At 37.0% G+C, this 24024-nt stretch overlaps 1 protein-coding gene across 14 annotated transcripts in view; it reads left to right on the forward strand.

The window, feature by feature from the left end:
• Positions 1-24024, forward strand: part of Dennd1a (DENN domain containing 1A) — a 518837-nt gene that overhangs the window by 143622 nt on the left and 351191 nt on the right. For 9 of the 14 annotated variants that reach the window (XM_013073588.3, XM_087182780.1, XM_087182792.1 and 6 more), the window contains 2 exons: positions 4842-4891; positions 19040-19159. The exons of 2 other annotated variants lie outside the window; for them this stretch is intronic. In XM_013073588.3, coding sequence (XP_012929042.2) covers positions 4842-4891; positions 19040-19159 — 170 coding nt within the window. The remainder of the gene's footprint in view (positions 1-4841; positions 4892-19039; positions 19160-24024) is intronic. 3 more of the 14 variants (XM_087182786.1, XM_087182790.1, XM_087182791.1) reach the window with 1 other exon arrangement.

Here is a 24024-nt window from a genome sequence, read left to right on the forward strand (position 1 = left end):
TTTTAACCATAGCATGGATCTTGGTTTTAATTTGACACTTATAGCAAAGGAGAAAAAATTTACTTCCTGTTTTCACAGTTAGGAAACTTCTGATCAACATTCTTGAACTTGATGCTAATTAAGCTTCCAGGAACTTCTGCTTTACCCTTCTTAATCAGAAACATTTGAAACCTTTTTTAGCTTTTTCTTGGAGTTCCTAGTTTTAACTTGGATTGGCTTAAAGTAGAAATTTTGTTACCTTTCTGTGTGGTTGGATTTTGTGTGTGTTCTCTTTTTAACTTTCAACTTGAGTTTTAAGATCATCAATCAAAAGCTTTTCTTTCAAATTAGTGGCATTGCTCTCAGTTTCAGGACTTAGTTAGCATTTCCCTCATGCGATTAAAATTTTTTTTAAATGTAGAGAGTATTTTAGGAATTTGAGCTCCAAATTGATCTTTTTATCACATACTTACAATTTGAAATGAACAAATAAATTAGATACAAGAAACACAGGGAATTTCTCCCGCCACCTTCCCCTCTTTCTTGCTTTTAGTCTTTTTACTTGGACAAAGGTAAATTATCAACTGCTCTATCACCTTTAGGCAAGCCACAAAGAGGGTAATTGTGGCTTTACATATTTTAAAATACATTCATTTATTCACACTGTTTATTTAAATATCCCCCCCCCACATTTTCCCCCTTTGAAGTATTGAGTATGTGTCTTATCTCTCAACATTCTGTAACTCCACTGAACAATATAATAAGCCTGCACTTTTATCTTTCAGATGGCATTTATTTGTAGAGTGTTTGTGTATCTGATTGTCAGTTTTCATCTGCCAAATAAAACTACATAATTTTTGTTCATAGGTTTCAATTAACGAAGGAAAACAAAGTATTTGACATTGAAAGGATGGCTGTTATAGGATTGTCTTTACATCCCCCACCATACACCCCAATTCAAAGTGAATTGGTTGAGTCTTCTCATGATTAAGAACCCCAGCTAACTTGATCAAATTTAGTCTTAAAAGTTTTGCTTCCAGATAGGATTCTATAATGGATAATACTATAAATTTAAAACTTTACTAGATTTTTAAGAGAATGGCCCAGTGCCAGAACATAATCTACTTTTTTGAGATTGAAGCAAATTCCTTTGATGGGCTTTTTGACTGATGAGAATTTGCATGAGATAAAATGAACCCAGAGTACACTGAGGTGAACCTTGTGTTCATTTCTGAATTTCATTTGGCGTATCAGCATCAGGTGTGTTAATTTCATATTTTGGTTCCTACTCTGAGGCTTGGGATCTCCTTATGGACAGAGCTTTGTAGATATTTTCTTTTCTGCTACACAGTGCAATCCGCTATTTTAATATATGCATAACTGAAAGGTTTGTACAACTGTCTCCCCACAGCACGGCTTCCCTGCCCCCTCTGCTCCTGTTTCCTCCTACATGAAGTATCATATATTTTGTTAGGAAGAAAAGCCCTTTTGGAAATTGCCTATTTCATAAATTGTCTGGTGACACAAAGGGGTTGGATGCTGTATTCTTGTCTCATTTATTTTGAAAACTTTGCTACTGAACTCACCTTAATCAATGAGCTCAGTGTTGTCTCCAATAAGTTATGTGTTGGATATATTGATTGGGAGGGATTTTAAAAAAACCGTCTGGGGTTTATAATGTCAGCAGTGTTTTGATTATGAAAAGAGTTGGAACCTGGGGACATGGAACCAGGTGGCGAATGTCCTAAAGCCAGTGGTGACATGGTGGACTGGTTCCCTCCTGGGATCTAGTTCATGCCCTGCACTTTAACTGTGGTGACTGGCTACTATAAATTCACTTTTTTGCTCATTAAAATGTTAAAAAATCAAACTGTACATAAAAAGATTTGTGAAAATATAAACTTGGGAATTGATCTGGAGAGCTGGCACAAAATCCTCCCCACCCCCCCGCCTTAGCAATGAGGTCATTTACATTTCATCAGCTGTGCTGCATCTCTGAGATCCCATTTATGTGGCAGTAGTTGAAGTTGTACTGAGACTGGTTGTCTGAAAGAGCTCATGTTGGGGAGAGAACAGGAAAATTTCCATGTACAAAGAAAGTTCCCTAGCCAGAGTCACAGGTTTAGAGAGAAAAAGGGAGTTATGACTGTTCCCCAGGAAAAGTTAATATTGAGAGACTGGGACACTGCCATAACGAAAGTGCTCAAAATAAATTTAAGTCAGGGTTTGGAAGCCCCCTCCCTTGGAGAGTTGTGTTATGTTTTATTTCTGAGAGAAGGTAAATACTTGAATATTTGTATACGAAGAAAGCATCACTATTAAGATTTGGTTTATTTTAGCAATTTTTATTTACAAAGAACATTACATTTTTTTCTCCTTCACCTTCTTGCCCTTCTTTTCCCAAACTTAATTCAATTCTGATTGAGATCATATGCAAATATGCCTAGCACCGAGTAGATGTTCATTTTTGTTTTGCTGTGACAGCACACTACCATCTTGTTTGACTTAAGTTGGAATATCAAGCTCTTGCAATATCACAAACATGAAGAAACATATTGTAATGTACAAACATGTGCATACATTTGCCTATCTTCCCCTACCCCGCCCCAGTGCTTAATTAGACTTACCACTTCCTTCTTGGGTAAAAGGGAAAGCTTGTGGGAAGTTGAGCTACACTCAGCCTATGTTGGATATTTTGGTGTTTGTTCTGACATTATCTGACAGACAACTTCAAGGTTGGTTAGTGCTCTTGACATTAGAAAGTGGTAAGTAGTTTCTATATTGTAGTGGAGTAATAAGTTGGGCATATTAGATTCCTTTGACTCTGCTGCAGAGCACAATGCTTTCTTGTAGCCATGGGGGTCCTTTCTTGCAAAAATCTTTGAGGCCTTTTGCCAGCGCGACTCCAGCATAGAGTAGAGAAGTGCTTTTTGCACCTGAAACTTTTGAGGGGTAAAAGATACCTATCCTTCTAGCTGATATTGGCAATGAGTGAACACTTAGTACTGAGTTTTAAAGAATACTTGGTACATATTCTGAAGTTAATAGATTCTTTATGATGTTATTTGAAACTTGAAATAGAAAGAATTTTTTTGTGGGGGAGGCATGGAAGTCATAAGAATTGATGTATGTGGCTTGTAGTATATTTTATAATTAATTAAAACTGCAGATTTTAAGATGAATGTTTTATATGGTCTCTTTTCTAATACTTGCCTAATAATAACATTATGTCCTGAGAAATTGCTCTTGATTCTTTATTAGCTATTGCAATATATTTAAACGGTTGGTTTTAAAACAATATATATACGGACCTCTAAAAGTCACATTATAAATTAATTTATAAGTAATGCCTCTGAGAATATGCTGAGATATTCTTACTCTTTTTCATTTTTTAGTTTCCTATTCATTACTCTTTGGTGACATGCCTTAACAGTGCTGTGATATACATAGTACAGGTCCAAATGATATTAAAAAATAGGATATGCTCAATTGAATTATGTAGGCGGAACATGCTCTCCAGAGCAAGTCAATGTGCTTTCTGCTTCATTGAGTGGGTTATTAGATTGATGTGGTTTATTTCTTGAATGATAGAACTGGTTTTAAAAATAAATGAAGCGAGAAGCATCAATTCAGTTAGCATTGATAATTCATTATTATTGGTTAGAAAAGTGGTACATTTGTAAACTGATCTTTAATTTATCACTTGGATTAGGATCTGCAATGGGCAAATTTGTTTTAATTTGAAACAGCTTCTCAGTGACTGAAAAATGCGTTCTTCATTTTGTCTTAAAAGTTGAGATTTTAAATAGTTACAAAGCAAATCAAATACGTGAAAGGAATACTTTTAAAATTTATGACATTGGTCTATGAACTTATGATAAGCACCAACTATGGGCTATGTAAGCCTGCAGTTAAATTAAGTCAACTAAAGAAGATTCTATAAAGGAAGTAGTAATTATTTGTACATGTGATCAGCGCTGTTGATATATGCTGTATATGTGGAATGTCTATTAATCTCATATGCCAGTGTTTATTGTTGTTTTATTGTAAGAAGATTGTCTTTTATGAATAAGTCTTTGAGATGTGAATACACTTTTTGTGGCCCCACCTGAATAATGTACTTGGTTTTATGTACCTCCATATTTGTTAGAATGATAGTTAAGGTGATAGTTTGCTTTGGATTTTCATAAATTATAAGCAGGTAAGTATATCCAGTTATAATAATGAGATTTAACTAAAAGTAGTGCTTATTTACAATGGCTACAGTTTGATTCGAAAATTGATTTATGCCAGGAATGGCAACTTCTTTATAAATAAGTAAATAAAAGTTTAAAACTCTAACAATGTAGTTGACGGTGTTCAGGGACAATTATCTTCAAGTTGTTTTTCTATTCTGCTGTGATTTAGCCTATTGATGTTAGGAAGTTTTGTCTAATCCTGGCCCCCTCTGTTCCTAGGTAACAGGCAAAAACAGTGCCAGCAACAGCGGCCCTGCCAGGCCAAACCCATGTGGCTCAGTGTTATTCACTCTGATCCATATGGTCAGGCTGGAGATGGTCCCTGGAGGGGTGTTAACACTCAGCAACCCAACCGCCTCCCTCCCTTCAGAGCTTTCCTGCATGGCTCCTGCTGTTTGCCCATGTGTGATTCTTGATTAATTTTTCATTTTTAATGAAGTTTGATCATGTTTATTATTTCTCATGATTGACTGCCTGGTACTCCTCCCATGTAATTGATAAAGCCCATATTTCTTCATCTGTCTCCTCTTTCTTCAGGGTAAAGTTGCTAGATTGTGTGCTGTGCTTAATGTTAGATTTATTGGTCCCATTAGATGTATAAATTATCTCTCTTTCTCTCCACAGGAAGTTCTACAGACTTTGACCAAGTTTTGTTTCCCCTTCTATGTGGACAGGTAGTGTCAGATTTTCAAACTTTATTAGGAAAAAAAAGTGTCAATAAACCTGCTATAGAAAATAAAAACCATACCATTCTTAACATTCTGTCTGTTTAACCATGATTTAAAACACCCTTGCTCCAAGGAGAGTTGCAGTATTCTCCTTTTCTGGAGGTTTTATTGACACAATCAAAAAGTTTAAAGCTTAGAGCTTTGTCTTGTTTAGTTTGTGAGATGTATTTTGTAGGGCATTAAATTTTTGATTTTGGTTGTCAGACTTAAATTATGATTAAGAATGGTTGGTATTTAATCCAGTGCTGTTTAATTTTTATTTAAATAGAAATATATTTGGCTCAAACAAACAGTATTACATGACTTATGATTATTGTGTAGACTTTGTTTTTCCTAAACTTCAACTTCCAATTTAAATCAGTATAGGCCTGTCTTGTTTAAAGGTACTAAGTTATTTAAAAGGCATGTTGCTAAATAGTATTTTGGATTCTGTTTAGGTGGCTAAGAATGATAGCATCTCTGGGGAAATCAACATTTTCCATAGGTTTCTAGACTTAAATACACAACCATTTAACATTTCTTTAGTATTTGTTGTGATAAACTGTTTCTTGGAGAGGTACAAATATAAGACTGTCAAGGTAATTAAAATAATTTGAAGTTTTTTTATTGTTTTTTAAAATAATCCTCTGTTTTAGAAGAGCTTTTATTTTTACTTTATAAAGCTGTAATTTACTCATTAATGAAATGACACTACAGTGATCTCTATTCAAGAAATATCTATTGTCTTTTTCATTACAGTTAAAACATTGTTTATTGCAGTGATTTATTTGTCTACTTGATTGTTGCCTCTTTTTAATTTTCTTTTAATGGAAAATTGAACTATGAGACTGTATACACATTATCTTTTAATAATTCCTCTTGGTGACAGAGAGAGCGTAGAAAATAACCATTGTCATTAAATTTTATAATATGTTCTAAGCAAGCTATAAAATGTGTCCCACCTTCAGGAAGGTTCTGTCATGTATTTTAATATATGCAAACAAAGCAGGGTCTGAACAATTTTAGTGGTTTAGAGTATATTTGGTTAGTATGCTCTTTGGGTCTTTTCTACACTTTGTAGTATTAGTATCCTGATTTATTTGGCATAAACCTAACAATGGTGTGAGATGAGAACTGGTAGCCAAAGGAGTTTAAAAGAATACTAAAAAGCAGCTTTGGAATGTTGCCAGTCAGTTATAATCATTGCTCTCCTTGGTTCTAACATGTTATTTTTTAAGCCAATCAATTGTAGTATTTCCAGATAAAGCTCTTTTTAACCATGGTACCAGGAACAGGTTGATGCTCAAGACAAAATAGGTTTAATTTCAAGAGGGTCAGTCTTTGTAATGAGTGTTCTCTTTTCTTTATCCTATTTCTTCTAGAAATAGCAAGAAGGTGGGGTTTTGTTTAGAGATATTTAATGCAAACTTCACATTTATATGTATGAATTAGCAATGCATGAAATCTCCTGCAGTCATTTATAAAAGTATTACAGATTATGGCCAGGGCATATTTATATGCAGTAATAAAGCAGAAGTATTTTTAAAAATGTACTTAAATGTTTAACAAAGAAAGATAATACATTTTTATATGATTTGTTAGAATGGTGATCTGTTTTGGATAGATGTTTCTTAATTGACTTAGTAAACTTAGTAAACCATTAAAAGAAAGGCATGATGCGATTAAATCTCTGCTCTGGCCCAACACATACATGCGCATACCAAACACACTTTTTCTCTCATTTATACCAGACACTCCTCTGTTTATCTGCCTGAATGATTGCATTGTGAAATGGAAGAAAAAAAAGAGTCTTTTCAGTGATAGTTCTAAAATATATTTAGTTATCAGTAATGTTGGGTGCCTTTTCATTGTTGTGGAAAAAAGTTCTTCTTCTAAAACAGATTTCTCCAATTTACTCTCCCCTAATCTTGTTCCTCATATTATTTTCAAAAAATAACTTACTAATAGAGGTGACCCTTCATGGATATATTTTAATCCCTACCATATACAATAGTTCATCCATACATTGTATTATATTATATACTGGTACTATGGGTGTTTTTCTAGTAATACAAAAATGCTCCACCTTATTTTGGTGACTCTACTTTTTCTGTTTGCCACCTCTAACTGTAGCATGCTTCAAGGCAGAAGAGATAATTAAAATGAAATTCATTTTAAAATATAAAAAATATTAATGAAAAAAAAGTGTTACTGTCATAATCTTTTAATTAACTTGGAGTTAGCATTGTCAAATGTCCAGATTTTGAGGCCCACAAAGTTCCCCATGTGTGTTTGATATTGTTTGACTTAGAAAATACACCAGTGGCCCAGGTGACTGCATTCAAAACAGAAGACTTTCTAATCTTTTCAATATCTCTGCTTTTCTACCCTGAGGAACAGTAATACAACTTTCTGATATTTCTAGTCTGTATCAAGAGTTGGATTTTCACAGTCATCCTGGAATCACCTGTTAACATTGACATCTTGCTATCTATTGTGTTGTTTTAAGATTTTTTTTCAGAAACTAGAATGTATGAAAAATAATAATCCTGGTAGCTCTTCAAAAGAAAGTGCTTTCTCATGTATTATCTCACTTTATCATCCTGTCGTAAGACATAAGAACAAATACCATTATTTTCATTTGAAATAATGTAAACTGCTGGAAGTTATGACTTACCCAAGGTCCTTTTAGATTGTAGCTCATCCTAGATTTTCATCTCCCAAATGAATATATTTTTCGGGAGATCACCTTGTAGGGAAGAGTAGTTACTAGTCATAGAGGGAGGAAAAGAAGGAAATTAGCATTTGAGTTCTTAATTTATTCTAGTCTGAATGCTGGGCATTATCTCATTATCTCTTATTTATTCTTCCCAGCAGCTCTAGGAGATAATAGTGATATCTTTTCCCTCAGAAGAGCAAGGGATGGTTCAGGATATGCAGTATAGGGCAGTGGTCTCACAGTTGGAGCCTTGCCTTCCATGTGTTTTTCAGTTTAGTCCAAAAAGTGTTATAAAGGCATCTTAAACAACAATTGAAAGGAGGATGGGAATGTTAGAAAGACAGAGATGGTCAGAGAAAACTTGTTACTGTGGGTGAGACTTGTGTTGAGTCTGCCAGGCCAGCAAGAAGTGGGTAAGTGGAAGGGGGAACCTAACACCCCATAAGCACTGCAGAGCAAAGCAGAGGAGAAACCCTGAGTGAGCCTGGAGATGTTCAGCCAGAGCAGATGGAGCGTGCTGGGAAGAGGGTGACGTGTGCTGCAAGAGTTTGGGCTCTGGCCACAGGAGGCCTTGAGAGTGTGTGGGAGAAGGGCTGGAGGATTTTAAAGCAGATATTCATCTGGTTCAAACGTCTCATTCTACAGAAGGGAAGCCAAGATTTATAGAGGGAAATGGCTCGCTTTTCATCACAACTATGTAATTACAGAGCTGGGAAAGGAATAGGTGCTTATTCCCAGTCCAGAGTTACTTCTACCCTTCAGTGTCCTTGAAGCTCCTGTTGGAGAGCAGTGAAGAATCACTGTTGAGTTCCCTGTATCACTCTCAGAAACTTTTCACTATTGTTGATGAAAGCATTCTCTTAAAATAAATAAATAAAAAGCTTGTCCTGATTCATATTGTAGTTACTACTTGCTTGCACTTGGTAGCTGACATCCAGCTTCAGTTAATCAAAACACTCAAGAGATGAATTGGACGATGGAAAAGCTATTCCTTTCTGTTTGTGCTTATCCTCTTTCAGAACCCAGAACATCACTCAGCTACCCTGTGTATACTTGTACCCACATATGACAGGAGCATGAAGTGAAATGACATCATCTTTGCAAGGGCAGGGGCATCATTTAATGATTTAGAATATAACCACAGATGCAAATATGGTTCAAATGCTATTTTCTAGCTTCTTATGTACCTATTATGTGTGAGCCACTGTACTGTGTTCTTGCTCTAAAAGGTCACACTTTTGCAAGGTTTCCATTGTCAAATTGCCATATATAAGAGCAGAGGCTTAGATAGGTCAGTAACATGCACAAGGTCTCACTCCTATTGATTGGCAGAATGTTTTCAGAACTCCCATTTGTCTGGCCTCCAACTCCGCCATACTTTTTCTCTTAAACCACACTGCCTCCATTAGATTTGTTACAGCATAAAGTAATCAAACAGGTTTTATTTTTAAAGCAATATACATTTATTTAGAAAAGTAGAAAATTCAATTAACTGGAGAAAATGAACCGCACACAGACAAAACATGATTAGCACATCAGTGTATATCTTCCTGGACCTCTCTTCTTGTTTCTGCCTCCAAATATTGAGCCTGCTGTACTTCTCAATATCCGTCCTGCTTTGCTTTTAAAACGAATCCATTTGGCCCATTTTAGTCCCTTGGTCCCTTTAGTTCCACTGTGAGTTTGACTGTGCCCTATGATTATTTTGACAACCTCAAAAACAGTTGGATATTAGTGACTGTTAGTTTGGATGCTGCCTGTGATTTGCTCTGTGCTATGAAATAAGTGGCTTCTGCCCTGAGAGCCTTCACTTCTTCATCAATAAAATGAGGGAAGTGGATGATGTCTTCACTGTTCTTCTATTTTTTTTCTATACTTTATAATTCTACAGTTATTTGCACTTACCTTGTTAGGCTTACCTAGGCAAGGGACTGGACAGATATTTGGTTTTAGAACTTCATGGTGGGGTCCTCAAGCAGATAAATATTGCTTTTATCTGGCACTGGGACCAACTGTTGGTCCCCAGGCAGTTTGTGTGGGTGTCATTCTTATCATTAGATCTTTGACCAGGGAAGGTGAGAAACTTGAGCCTTAGCCAGCTGAAAGGTATGTTTATGGAGGGAAGCTTTGAGGCACATGGAACTCCAAGTTGAGAGGTGTGGTAGTTTAACAGAGCTTGATTGCTGCCCACCACTTCACATGCCTGAAGAAAAGATTAGCTTCAGAGTAGATAGCTCAGCAGGTAATTGTTAGTAAGCTGCAGTTAATAGGTGGTGACAAAATGTTTTTAGTTCCGCCTCTTGAATTTTAGAATTGCATGGCCAATCATTTTTGTGTACCTGCAATATACTATTTAATTACATGTTATTTCTAATCCTCAAAACCATTCTGCAAAGTAATTATTCTGATTTTACAGATGAAATTGGAGAGTATAGTAAGTTATCTATGTTCATATAGTGAGAAACATATCTGGGATTCTAATGACAAGTCCAGGTCTTAATATTTCATCTTTTCTCTCCTGCATCATTAATCTCTGCTCCTGTTGAAACATTCCCAACAGTTTAAAAACAAATTCTGGTGTTCTTCCAGTCTAAAAATAATACCTACCTTTGATTCTTCATTCCCAGTCAGTTACTATTGGATTCTTTACTTCTTGGAAGAGTCATCTTCACACTTAGTTTATTCCTCAGACCTCTTCAGTCTGTCTCTTGCATCTGTCATTCAACTAGAGTTGTTCCTCTCAAGGTCATCTGAAACCTCCATATTGTTCAATGCAGTAGACATATTTTCTTTTCTCTTCTTGATGCATCAATACAGTTAACCTTTCCTTTCTGTTCTGCCCTGTGGTTCTCCTTTTTTTCTTTAATTGTCTCTTCTCTACTCATCCTCTCAACTGATGTTTTTATGAATGAGTCTTGGATGCTCTTCTTTTCCTCTGTGCTCTCTCCCTAAAGTCTCATCTTTACCATGGTGTTAAATACCATCTGTGTGTGACTTCCAAATTTGTAGCTCCAAGCCAAACGTTTCTTTTGATTTCCTAACTAGTATGTTCAGCTCTGTACTTGACAATTTCTATTTAGATGATTTATAGCCGTATTAGACTTAACATAACTCAAATAGAATCTCCTCCCAAACTCTTTAATCTTTCCTATTATCAAATGGTGTTATTCTGGCTTTTGCTTCCTAGTTTTCTGTCTGCAAGCCTGTCACTCATACCTGCTGTCTACAACTTGAATTGTCTACCTTTCTCCATCTCTACTCTCCCTGCATGAGTTAAGCCACCACCCATCCTCACCTGACCGACTGCAGTAACCTCCTGCATATTTCCTCTGCTTCTGCTTTCCAGATTGCTGTCCACATAATGGAGGATCAAATTTTCAGGACAGTAAACCAGACTGTTTTTCTTTCGATTAAAACCATGGAATAGCTTTTCATTATATCTCCCTCCCCCAAGTCTTCACCATGACCTGTGAGGTTCTCTTTATGTTCTGGTGCTTGCTTTATGTAGCATCTTCATATGCTGTTGCTATTTGTCTCCTCTGGTTTAGCTATACGTGTAGTTCCTTGAACACAGTTCCTTAGTTCCTTAGTTCCTTGAACACAGTTGGCCCCTTCCGGTCTCTAGAACCTTTGCCCAGCACTTTTTTCTGCCTGAATCACCCAATTCCCTGAGTGGCTGCTTTATCCTATTTAGGTCAATATTGTCATTCTTGAGAACCTGCTTCTAGTTCCGTGATTCTCTTTTCCTGCCCGTTTTCTTTTATCTTTGATGCTTCTTTGCTTTCATAATACTTTCTCAAGCTATATGAGTTTTTTTTTTTTAAAGGCTACACTTGTTTTTTATTCCTCTCCAGCTAGATAGTAAGCTAAGTATACAGGGAGAGGCCCTATTTATATTGTTCAGTGTTATATCTCCAGCATTTGCTACAATGCCCAATGTAATTGTCTCTCAATGTGCAAAATGGTTAAATATGCTTAAAGTGAGGCTGACATGTAATTTCTCATTTCTCATCAGAAGACTAGAACCAAACTGTCCTACCCACACACTTTATACCATTCTGACACTAGACCTGTAAGCAAATTCAAGATTAGGTAAAATGCTGCTCGAGGAACTGTGAATGGCTGACAGGCATTTAAAAGACAAAACCATGGTTAAGACCTTGGTATGAATGGTTATTGCTTTTCTCTCTTGTTTTCCATATTCACATAGGCGTGGGAAGCACATCTAAGGGTTGTTCTGACCCTGGTCTATAATAACTCTGGATTTATTTCTCAAGGTACTCAAATATGGTTTCTCTTGCTTAGTGAGAGGTACAGTCTGCCTGCTAAGACAACTATCTATATTCTTCACATACTTAAAGTTCCTTAAACTGAGGTAAAAACTCCTCAGGGAGGGCTTTCATTATGTTCAGTGAGGTGTGGTAGAATGGAAAGGATATTGAACCAAAAGCTGACTTGGCTTTTTTTTTTTTTTTTTTGGTACTGGGGATCGAACTCGGGTCCTTGCGCTTGTGCAACAGGCGGCGAAACCACTGAGCTAAATCCCTGGCCCTGACTTGGATTTTTGACCTATTCTTTTTTTTTTTGGTACGGGAGATCAAACTTGGGACCTTGCGCTTGCAAGGCAGGTGGCGGAACCACTGAGCTGAATTCCCCCCCCCCCAAAACTGATCTATTCTTGATTAGTTTAGAATATAAAACCCTAACTCTAAATTTTCCCATCTGTAAAATAGAATAGGATGAGATGGGTTCTGTCTCTCCCTGCTTTAATCATTGTGAGATTTCTGATTTTTTAAAAAAAACCACAAATCGTTTATATATCTACCTGTCTACTTATCTATTCTCCAACAAATAAGCTCCCTTTTAGATATTTAGTTTTTCTTTTATTAGCATATGTTTTTGATACATAATAATTATATTCATCTTGGGGAATTAGTACATACATACAGATGGAATCTTCATCATTTTTACTTTCCCTCCCCCTTTTATTCCCTCTTCCTCCTTCTCCAGATCCCCTTCTCATTTCCACAAGTCTCCCTCCCTGTTTCTTACCATCTGTTTTTTACTTTGGCCTTTAAATTATCTATAGTTTTGGCCTTATATCTTAGAGAAGCCATGCAATATTTAACCTCCTGTGTCTGATTTATTTCACTTAACATTATGGTCTCAAGGTGCATCCGTTTCTTACAAATGACTCCCAATTTATCCTTCTTTATGGATGAGTAGTCTTCTATTGTGTGTATATACCACATTTTCTTTATCCATTCATCTGTTGGTGGGCTTATAGGCTGCTTCCATGATTTGACTATTCTGAGCTGTGCTACTAGAAACAAAGGTAGGCATGCATCATGTAGTATGATGCCTTTAACACTTTCAGAAAGATACTGTACCCAGAAGAGATATGTATAGCTGGCTCAGATGGAATTTCTATTTTCAGTTTATTAAGGCATCTCCATACTGATTTCCGTAGTGGTTTTATATTCCCATCAACAATGTAGAAATGTTCCTTTTTCTCCACACCCTTCCCAGCATCTATTGTTTTTGTTTTGTTTTGTTTTGTTTTTGATTTCTTGATGATACCCATTCTTCCTGGAATAAGATGGAATCTCAGGGTTGCTTTGATTTGCATTTCTCTAATGCCCAAAACTGCTGAACATTTTTTCATGTACTTACTGATCATTTGTACTTCTTCTGAGAAGAGAACTATACAATTGCCCAGTTTTTGATTGGGTCTTTTATTTTATGGGTTCTAATATTTTTGAAATATTTATATTTTCTAGATATTAGTCCCAAGGACTTGCTGGCAAAAACTTTTTCCCATTCTGTAGGTTGTCTCTTCACTCAGTTGGGTGTTTCATTTGGTGTGTAGAAATTTTTTAATGTGGTGTGATCCCATTTGTTAATTCTTGGTATTATATCTTGCAGAATTGGGGTTCTGTTCAGGAAGTCTTCTTGCCTGTGCCTATGTCTTCAAGACTTTTACCATGTTTTTTCTTTTTTTTTTTTTTTTTTTTTTGGTACCGGGGATCAAATTTGGGACCTTGCACTTGCAAGGCAGGCGGCGGCACCACTGAGCTAAATCCCTGGCCCCTACCATGTTTTTTCTTCCAGCAGATTAGATTTTGTTTTGTTTTTATATATAGGATTTGGATCCAGTTTGACTTTAGTACAGGGTGAAATACTGATCTAGATTTATTCTTTTGCATATAGATAACCAGTTTTTCCAGCACCATTTGTTAAAGAGGCTTTTTTTTTCTCCACCCTATTTTATTGGCCCCTTTCTCAAAAATCAGATGGCTGAAGTGCTTGGTATTGTACTTGCATACATCCATTGGTCAACAGGTCTGTTTTTGTGTCAGTACCATGCTTTTTTTTTTTGGTACCGGGGATCAAACCCAGGACCTTGCGCTTGCTAGGCAGGCACTGGAACCATTGAGCTAAATCCCCGGCCTAACCATGCTGTTTTATTACTGTAGGTTTGTGGTAGAACTTGATGACCAGGACTTTAATACCTCCTGTTTTGCTCTTCTTGCTATTTTGGGTCTCTTCTAGTTCCATATAAATTTTAGAATTGCTTTTTCTAGTTTTATAAAAAATGCTGATGCTATTTTGACTGAAATTTTATTAAACCTGTATATCTTTTTTTTTTTTTTTGGTACTGGGGATCGAACTGGGGACCTTGTGCTTGCAAGGCAGGTGGCAGCACCACTGAGCTAAATTCTCAGCCTGTCATTTTTGATAATATGGCTGTTTTGACATTTTGGTTCTGCCTATCTAAAAACAGGGACTGTCTTTCCATTTTCTAATGTCCTATTCAATCTCCTTTTCAGAGCACTAGTTTTCATTATAGACATCTTTCACTTCCTTTGTTTGGTTAATTTCCCAGATTTAATTTGTTTAAAAGCTATTGCAAATGGTATTGTTTTCCTGACTTTTTCATGGGTTAATTGTCAGTGTACAGGAAACACTATTGATTTCTGTGTTTATTTTGTATTCTGCTACATGGCTGAATTGGTTTATTAGTTTTAAAAGTCTTCTGGTGGAGGTTTTTTGATCTTACATGTAAAAGATCATATCATCTGCAAATAAGGATAGTTTCACTTCTTTTTTTTTCTTATTTTGTGAAAAAAATAAAACAATTACGTAACAAAATAATGAGAATAGCAATAGTTAATAAACCATGTATCATTTTCAAAGTAGCTGTACTCAGAGTATAAGACACAGACATAAAAGATTATCTGACAAAGAAGAAACATAATAGCGCAAAACTTTTTTAATGAACTAAGAGAAACTAGTAGTATAAATGAAGCAAATTAGCATATATGTTAAAATATTTTTGAAACAGTGGAATAGGTAATTTGGGGAATTACTTGAACTTCTCCCTAATTCCTATTTCTCTGTTTTCTATTTTGCTTTCTATATATCTATATATATTGAGTTTCTTATACAAAAGAAATTATGTGATATGTAAGCTGGTGTGTCTGACTTGTGTGGAAATTCCTCAAACAACTAAAAATAGAAACTCCATTTGACCTAGATATCCCCTTTCTAGGTATCTTCCCAAAAGAGTTAAAATCATCATATTATAGGAATATACACATACCCTTGTGTTTTTTTTGGTACCGGGGATTGAACTCAGGTCCTTGCGCTTGCGCAGCAGGTGGCGAAACCAACTGAGCTAAATCCCCAGCCCTACACATGACCTTGTTTATAGCAGCACAATTTATAATAGCCAGATCTTGGAAACAGCACAACTGCCCATCAACAGATGAATGGATAAGGAAAATGTGGTATTTATACACAAGGAAGTATTATTTGCCATGAAGAATGATAAACTTGAGGCATGCCACTTGAGGACTTCTTCCTTTCCTATTTAAGTCCTTTTTATTTCTTTTCTCTTGCCTGATTGCCCTGGCTAAAGTTTCAAGTACTAAATTGTACAGGAGTAATGATTATGTGCAGGCTTGTCTTATATCTGATGTTAGAGGGAATATTTTTAATTTTCCCCATTTAGTTTGATGTTGGCAGTGGGTTTGTCATAAATGGCTTTTGTCAGTTCAAGTTAAGAATCTCCGATTCTTATAGAAATTATAGGTGGTAATACTGGAGGCAAACATATAAACCATATTCTTTAAAGAAACAGATCCTTATCCTAGTGATTTTTATAGAAAATACTGAATATTCCCATAGACTACCTCAGCAAGTGGAGAGAAACTGATAGATTGCTTGGAGATTCAGAACTCTTCAAGTTAACCTCTGTTTGACTTCTCCGACAGACTGTTTATTGGAAATTGTCCAAGGAAAAATTATTTTAGATTCAACTGGTTTGGGGCTTTGATGACTTGTATTTCATCCTGGTAAGAGTTAAAAGTTAATCAGTTGAGGGCCAGGGATTTAGCTCAGTGGTTTTGCCTCCTGCTGTGTAGGCACCAGGAGCTGAGTTCGATCCCCGGTACCCCCCAAAAAAGTTAGTTGAGAATAATAATTGTCTCCTTCTAAACTGTCACACTCAATAAAGAACCTTTTACTTGGCAAACACGAATCACTTGATGCCCAGATTACCTTCACTGAAAAAAAAATCACAGAAGAGAGAAACAAGACAGAGTTACTACTTTTACTCACAGGTAATTTAAAGCTGAGATAGGAAGATCTATGCAAATGCATGATTTTCTTTTTTCTTTTTCTGGTACTGGGGATCAAACTCAGGACCTTGCTCTTGTGAGGCAGGTGCCGGAACCACTGAGCTAAACCCCTGGCCCGCAAATGCATGATTTTAATATGAATTTTAGTTTGTATTCAATGGGTGACATTTTGACTGTCTTTTATTAATTGTTCCTGGTAAGAACTAAGCTTAATACAGTACTAATTACTTACCCATTGACTCCCCAAACATCCTGGTTTGGGTGGTAGTTTCTCATTGTCATTCTAGGTGAAGAAACAGGTCCTTGTGGATTTTAAGTAACTTGGTAAAATAAGGCCCAGTTAGCAGCCATTGACTTGGGCTTTGAACCAAGTAGATGAGTAATGAATCTTATTTTGAGCCTACAGTGTAGCTAGATGTTAGTTTTCAGCAGTTTTTTTGTTTTGTTTTGTTTTGTTTTTTGGTACCAGGGATCAAACTCGGGACCTTGTTTGGGAGGCAGGTGTTGGAACCACTGAGCTAAATCCCCGGCCCTTTTTCAGCATTTTTTTTTTTTTTTTGGTACTGGGGATCAAACTGGGGTCCTTGCCCTTGCAAGGCAGGCAACAGAACCACTGAGCTAGATCCCCGGCCCTTTTCAGCATTTTTAATGGCAATGAAAAGATAGTAGGAAATTAATGACACCCAGTTACAAGTCAGGTATTGTTCATTTTGTGTCCTTTTCCTAGAAATCCTGTCTTTCATCCAGTTCTATCAATACCTTTCTTATCTAGGATGCTTCTTAGAGAGTATTCATTTTAAGCATTCTAGAAGTGAAATCAACCCCTGAATTAAAATAATGAACAGCCATATTTGGTATGATCACATACTAGTATTTCACAAAAGGACAATGTTATTTGTATTTTAGACTCATCCAGACCTGTTGCTTTAAATATTTTAATAAAACAGGTTTTTCCCTCCCCCATTGAGGCTACTTTCCTCCCCAATCACTTTAATTATGTGAACTAGAATCCTGTTTCTCACACATCTTCAGTTCTCTACCTTGTTAAAATTAATCATATAATCCCTCTTTAAAACATAGTATTAAATCACCATAGTAACACAGTATCCAAGCTTTATAGATAAAACATAACAGCCATAAGAAGGTAGTGTTTGGTGTCCCCTTGACAGCTCTATAACTTTTATAGAAATGTGTTCCTTCTCCTGACTGTGTAAGGTAGAGGGATAGCATTACTTACACCTGCTTTATTACCACGTTGCTTTTAAATTGCCACCTTGTTTTTGTTCACTTTCCTAGTTAAGTAAGGACAGTGGAACATTTTCTTTTCAAATTATTTTCTTGTACTCCCTAACCATTGTCAGGGGATGGAATTGTTTCCTTAAATATAACTAGGCAGGGTCCTTGACCTTTGTAGTGGGATACCTTGAAAATTCTTTTAATTTTAGTTTTCTTATATAAGGGAGTTTTAGAAAGAAAATCTACCCTAAATATGAATCTTAATTCATACAAAGATTCAATAAGAATTCTGCTTTTGGAAAAGGGCTGGTAAGCCATGATTTTTCATTTTCATTGACAGTTTATAAAGTAAATTGTAAATGATAGCATCAATTTGAATATTTTACCAGTTTGAGTATTTTATCAGTTAGAAGTTATACTTTGTAAAATTCAATATATATAAAGTACAGTACAAGTTAATGAGTCCACTCGAACAATTCGTTGTCAAATTCTAAAATATTTTGATGTACATTTATGCATTAGATTTAGAATGAGATCTAAAAAGGAACAGGGTGCAAAGTAATTGTGGATTTTTCAACACTTCGTAAGTTTTTAAAAGTTTCTAGATTACTCTGATTAGCCAAATACTGTCTATATTTTAAAATATTTTCTACCTTATGTTGATTTTTATGTGTAGTTAATTTTTTATTGATGCAAGAATTTGTACCTTTTAAAAAATGCTTAAAGCATTATTTCTATTTCTTAGGATTTTGCAGTGCTTAACGTTTTGGTGCTTCTGTCCTCTAAAGTATGAAATATATTCCTTATAAATTCAGAAATTATTGAAGATATAAGAATTTAGGAAAGCGTCAGCTAACCTTGTCCCCTTTTCATTCCACTTTGAATGCAGCTTTCTGAAGTTGATTCAGTTCCCTACCTATTCTGTCCTTTAGTGGCTTTTTCTGTAAAATGGGAACATCACTGAAATCCCAGGTGGTTGTGAGAGGAAGCAAGAGGCTGGATCTCAAGAGTCTTGCTGTGCCTGACACATAATAGACGTTCAAGTTCTGCAGCTGCAGTTACCATTAGTTTCTGAACTGCAGGGCTCTTCAGGTGATCATTGTTAGCAGCAAGCTGGTGGAATGGTCAGTGGAGTCAGAGCATGGCTTAAAATCCAGCTGGGATCTTGGGTAGAGCCTCCCTCAGCTCTCCTCATCTATAAAACAAGTGGCTAGAATGCACTTTTCAGGACTGATGGGCTGAAAACTGAACCACCTCAAGGCCTGAACTCAATAAGGGGAAGACATCAAAGTGCTGATGATTTTGAGTTTTGGGGGACACTAGAACAGACTGGTAGCTGTCTTTTTCTTTTTTAAATAGTTCAGTCTGTTCCCTTGAAATGTGTAAATTTTAAGCTCAATTATAAAGAGTTCCACTGAAGGAGGAAATGGTACAGGTTCAACGACTTGTTGTGATTAGACACGTTATCAAGAAAGTTACTGCCCCTTCATCTCTCCTTTTGTTCTGTCTTTGCTGCAGCCTCACAGTTAGCCAAGTTGGCCAGAACTTCACATTCGTGCTCACTGACATTGACAGCAAGCAGAGATTTGGGTTCTGCCGCTTATCTTCAGGAGCCAAGAGCTGCTTCTGTATCTTAAGGTAAGGGAGAAAGGCTTTGGGTATTGGCTAGTTCTGCAAAACAATGTCAGCTTTTGCCTTATTCTTCTGTAATTAAATTTTCCAGCTGTTCTCTTTATTTTCCTATCTGCTTCCCACAAGTCACTGCACTTGGGGAGAAGGACTTCACAGTGTTGCTCTTGCACTTGAAGTTCTGCAGATAATTGTATTTATTTATTTGTATCACAGCTCTTGGGTGGGAAAGGACCATTGCTCCTGTGTAGTGTGGGGAAGCTGGAGAGTCAGCATGGCTTCAGTTCCTCCTGCTGTTATCTGGAGCTGTCAGAAATTAGCCTGTTAGACTTTTCTGTGGACATTTTGTGTATGTAAGATTATTAATAAAGTATGTGTCTGTAACTTGGGATGGCTTGCAGACATGGGTTGTGTCCTCCTCAAAGTAACACCCTTGCCCCTTTTGGGTCAATGAATGAATAATGCTTCCCAGCTTGGCTACCTCGGTAAGGTCTGAGAAAAGTGCAGACCCCTTTGAGAAGGCTTCTTTAGGTCTTCTGAGATCCTTCACACACCAGAACAACACTTGCTTAATGCACTGTTTCCTCTGCCAGAGGGGAAAGGGGAGTTCTGGGGTGGGAGGATGTGTGGAAATCCAATTTTGGAGCTGCTGGCTCTGTGGGCTCCTGCTGGGTGCCTCCTGCTGGGGGAGGTAAAGGCATCCCACACGCCTTCCCCTCCATCTGCCCTGGTTAAGTAGGTGTCAGAGGCCTGCCTCCTGTCTCTCTCTGCTCATGTGCAGCAGGGCAGGGCAGCAGGGAGGCGCCCATGACAAAATCCGGGCCCCAGGCTTGGGCCTAGGCCTGGGGATAAAAGGCCAAGCCCTTTGTGGATTCCAGAAAGTTCCCTACATTCCTAGCCTGGGCTTTCTTCATCTTTTCACCCCATCTTCTTTCCCTCATACCCATATAACCTCACACAATTGGGCAAGAGGGGCTGCTGTTTGAAGTTCCTTTGCTCGCTGTCAATCTGGTCTGCTGTATGCTTGCATTTCTCTATACAAATCTTTGTATCCTTCTCAAATAGATCGACTCTGTTCTGTACCACACACAGTTTTTCTAATTTGGGTACCAGAGGCCAGCTAGCTGCTGGAGAGCCCTCAGAATGTGGTGGCTTGGAAGAGGAATTGAGCACAGCTGTTCTCAAGCTCTCTGCATAGCCCAGGCCTGAGGACTACCTGTCCAGACTACTGGATGTGGATGCCACCAGTTATTTATTCCTTGATTTAACAATAATGGCCTTTTTTTTTTTTAAAAGAAAAATTTCTCTTCTGTTTTTGGTCAGAACACCGTATATTTATACTGTACATTTCAGGGAGCTGAGCGTTTAACCTAGGTTCGTGAAGTTTTACAGAAGTTTTTCCCCATATTTTAGATTACATTGTGTCTTTCTTTCCAAACTGGAGTATGTATATGTGTGTGTGTGTGTGTATACATGTATGTATACATACTATAAATTAGCACTATCAGAGAATTCAGCAAATTTCTAAGAATATTTAAAATTTTTATTTAATGGGCTAAAGATATTAGTTCAGGGGTAGCATGCAGGCTTAGCTTGCAGAAGGCCTATGGTCAAGCCCTAGCATGGAGGAGGGAGGAGGAGAGGGCGGAGGGAGTTACAGAAAGGCAGAGAGTGATTGAGAGATTAAGCTTTAAACTGCCTTTCTGTGATTCTGGTGTTTGATTTTATATGCCCATATGTAAGGTCACATATTTTGTGTTTGTGAGAAGTCAGTTGAATAGCCTTCACATTATTGTTTTCGAATGAAAAATAGTTGCAATCAGTATGTTTTCTTCCTGTTATACTCACTTGCAACTATGGAGAGAACTACTATGGTGGGTTAATTCATTCATTTGTTTGTCAGCTCTTAATTGAATGCCTACTGTGAGCTAGTACTTGCCCTTGAGGAGTTCGCAGACTAGCCAGGGAGATGGATGATCACAGACCACTGTGCTACATACAATACATGGGATGATCCCAAGACATAATGTTTCTTACTATTGACTTTCCAGAGGTTATGACTGTGATTAAAAATAAAGGGTCTTGTATAAATTATGAAATGTACATTTATGAAATGTAGTATTTTAGCAGGGGGAAAATTCTCTCACCCAGCTTGAACATATATAAAGGGCACATGCTTGGCACTTCCTGTGTGTGTGGTTTGAAATGTTGCTAGGTTGAGACTAGCATGTAAGTGGAAGGGTCTGCTGTTGGCAGCATGTCCAGTGGGGAGTGCAGAAATCTGCCCAGAGACTGATGGCATAGTTTGGGGGTGGTTAGATTATTAGCGCTGTCCTCTTTTGTTGGTTAGTCTCCCTACTTTCTTCAGATGCTTTCCCTTTTGTTAACCTGTACCTTGAGGTCCAGTCACCCTTCATAGTATACCCAGTTCTACAATTTAAGTATAAGCCACCTCTCCTTTCACTTTTTATTCTTCTCTTGAGGGATATAGCTCCCAGTAGGAGTCTCTGTGCAGACACAGCCTCAGCTGTCGCTGAATTTAACTTCTTAGGATCTCTTCTTTTATGCCTGTTCTCGAAAGCTTATATACTTTGTGGCCCCTATGAGCCACTGTTCCTTCTTTGGCTTTCCACACCCTATCCATCCTCCCAGAGTAGTCTTCCTCAAGTGGAGGTCATCATTCCCCCTTCTGAGCACACCCTGCATGTTTTGTATACTTTAGTTACACACTCACAGACCTTGATATTCCTTTGTCTTTCTCCTACTGGACAATCACCCTATTATGAGTAAAGACCTTGTCTTACTCAGCTATGTATCTCCACCATTTAGAGCAGTGCTCACCTAAGATACTGTGTGCCTGGTATTGAGAGAAAGGGAGATGCATCAAGAATGGAAAGACGGTGCTGAAGGCACTAAGATTGGGTCTCATCAAACATTAAAGAGGAAACCTGAAATGCAGTTAGTTATTGGCATAAGCATTGCTCATTTCATACTAGCTGTAAGGGGGTCACCTTTGTATATCCCAGGGGTATGGGAATGTTGACTGATGTGCCTTGTGTCCATAAAGAACATATTACAAAATTTAAACTTAATTTCACAACAAAAGGTTCTTAGACATCCTTATATAATAATGCCTATTATGTTTATTTTTATTTTCTTTCCCTCCTCAGTAGAATGTAAGCCCCATGAAGACCAAGAACTTTTATCACCCCCCCCCATACATCTCAAAGCATGTCTGGCACATTATAGGTATTTGTTTTTTGAAGGAATGAATTCCTAGGAAATAAACCTGTTTATTTAAATTTTTTTCTTCAGGGCTATACTGTTGTACCAGCTAATTTTGAAAGAAATGTAGCTGTACTAGAGAATAAGCAAGTCATAGTAACACAAATACCACTATAAAGTCAAATGCATTATTTCCTGCCATGGTTGACTAGTTCCTGCCATTAAAGGATTTTACTTCTCCTTGAGAGTCACCATAATATTTAATGAGTTGCTGGATGGTAGTTAATGCTAAATGAAAAACATCAACTAGGAGAACAATAGTTATGGGTAAGTTAGTTATTCTTCATTATAAGTTCAGGAAAGTGAGTATTTTGGCATTTTCAGGTTGTACCTTTTGGGTCTGATATGTCATACACATTTACCTGAAAAATTGTTCTGTGTTATAAGATAAAGTGACCTAGAACTAAATTTTTTTCATGGTTTCCAAATCACCCAAATAGCACATACCTCACCAAGGCCAGAGCTGTAACAAACTAAAGTATTTCTAGCCAACTTTTGGTTTTGAGTCAATAGAAGCAGCATACGAGTTGAAAGTCACAAAGTTGTGGGTGGGCATTAATAGAGATATGTCACACAAAAATTAAATTTCCTTAGTCTTTATAAAGGACATTTACAGGTTGTTGTGTCTTTATAAAGAAAGGCCAAAGACCAAGTGCTATGTATTGCTTGTTCCAGGTATATATTAGGATAAATAAGATACCTATATATAATGGAGAAAAACACAATTTTTCTCCATTATATATAGGTATCTGATTTAAGCTCTTGAGGAAACTTGAATAAATACCCTTCAATTCAAATAAAGCAGTTCAGAATCTATTATATACTTTGAGAACAAGTAACTTGTTGACCAAGGTATAATCCAAAATTGTTTTTAGTTTAACTTTAAACATTTTCATTCAATTAAAAATTATGAGAATACCTAATATATACCTGGAACAGGCAATACCTAGCACTTGGTCTTTGGCCTTTATTTATGAAGACCTCTTAAAATACACAAAGATCTATCCTCAATTCCCTATTTGAAAAACTCTCAGTTACCATGTTCACCCAAGATTTGATGAGCTGAACCAACATTACAATAAGAAAACATTAAGTACTTTTTGTCATTTAGCAAAGCTAAAATTGAATATGCCTCTGGGTACACTGTTTCCAGGCTGTCTCTGGTTTTCATATCCACCTCCCATTTCCCGTCTGTTACCCTCTCTGTCTTAAGAGCCACTCCACTTTGGGGAAGGGAATATGTAAACAAGTAATTTAAGGATAGTGTGGTACGTAAGTGTTATTTAAAAACATCTGTGTATAAGTTTCTTTGAGCTCACTGATTAGGCAGTGCTCATCTCTAAGTTTAGAGAATCAGCAGTGTTGCTGATGGGTTCCAGTTAAAGAGGCTCTAACAGGATGAGTACACACTTCCCTGGAGGTGAATGGGAGAAAAGCACTATATACAGTGAGAAGAGGTGTGCAAAGATCCTGAGAAACGAAAGGTAGAGTGGGATGAAAGAACACTGTGAATGCTACCTAGAGGACAGAAGCCAGAGATGATGCCACGCAAGTCTGGGGTCAGACTGTGAAAGTGCTGGTTGGGCATG

The sequence above is a fragment of the Heterocephalus glaber genome, unplaced genomic scaffold (genome assembly GCF_053883595.1).
Source record: "Heterocephalus glaber isolate CG9 unplaced genomic scaffold, H.glaber_assembly_v1.0 deba00001479, whole genome shotgun sequence".
NCBI classification, from domain to species: Eukaryota; Metazoa; Chordata; class Mammalia; order Rodentia; family Bathyergidae; genus Heterocephalus; species Heterocephalus glaber.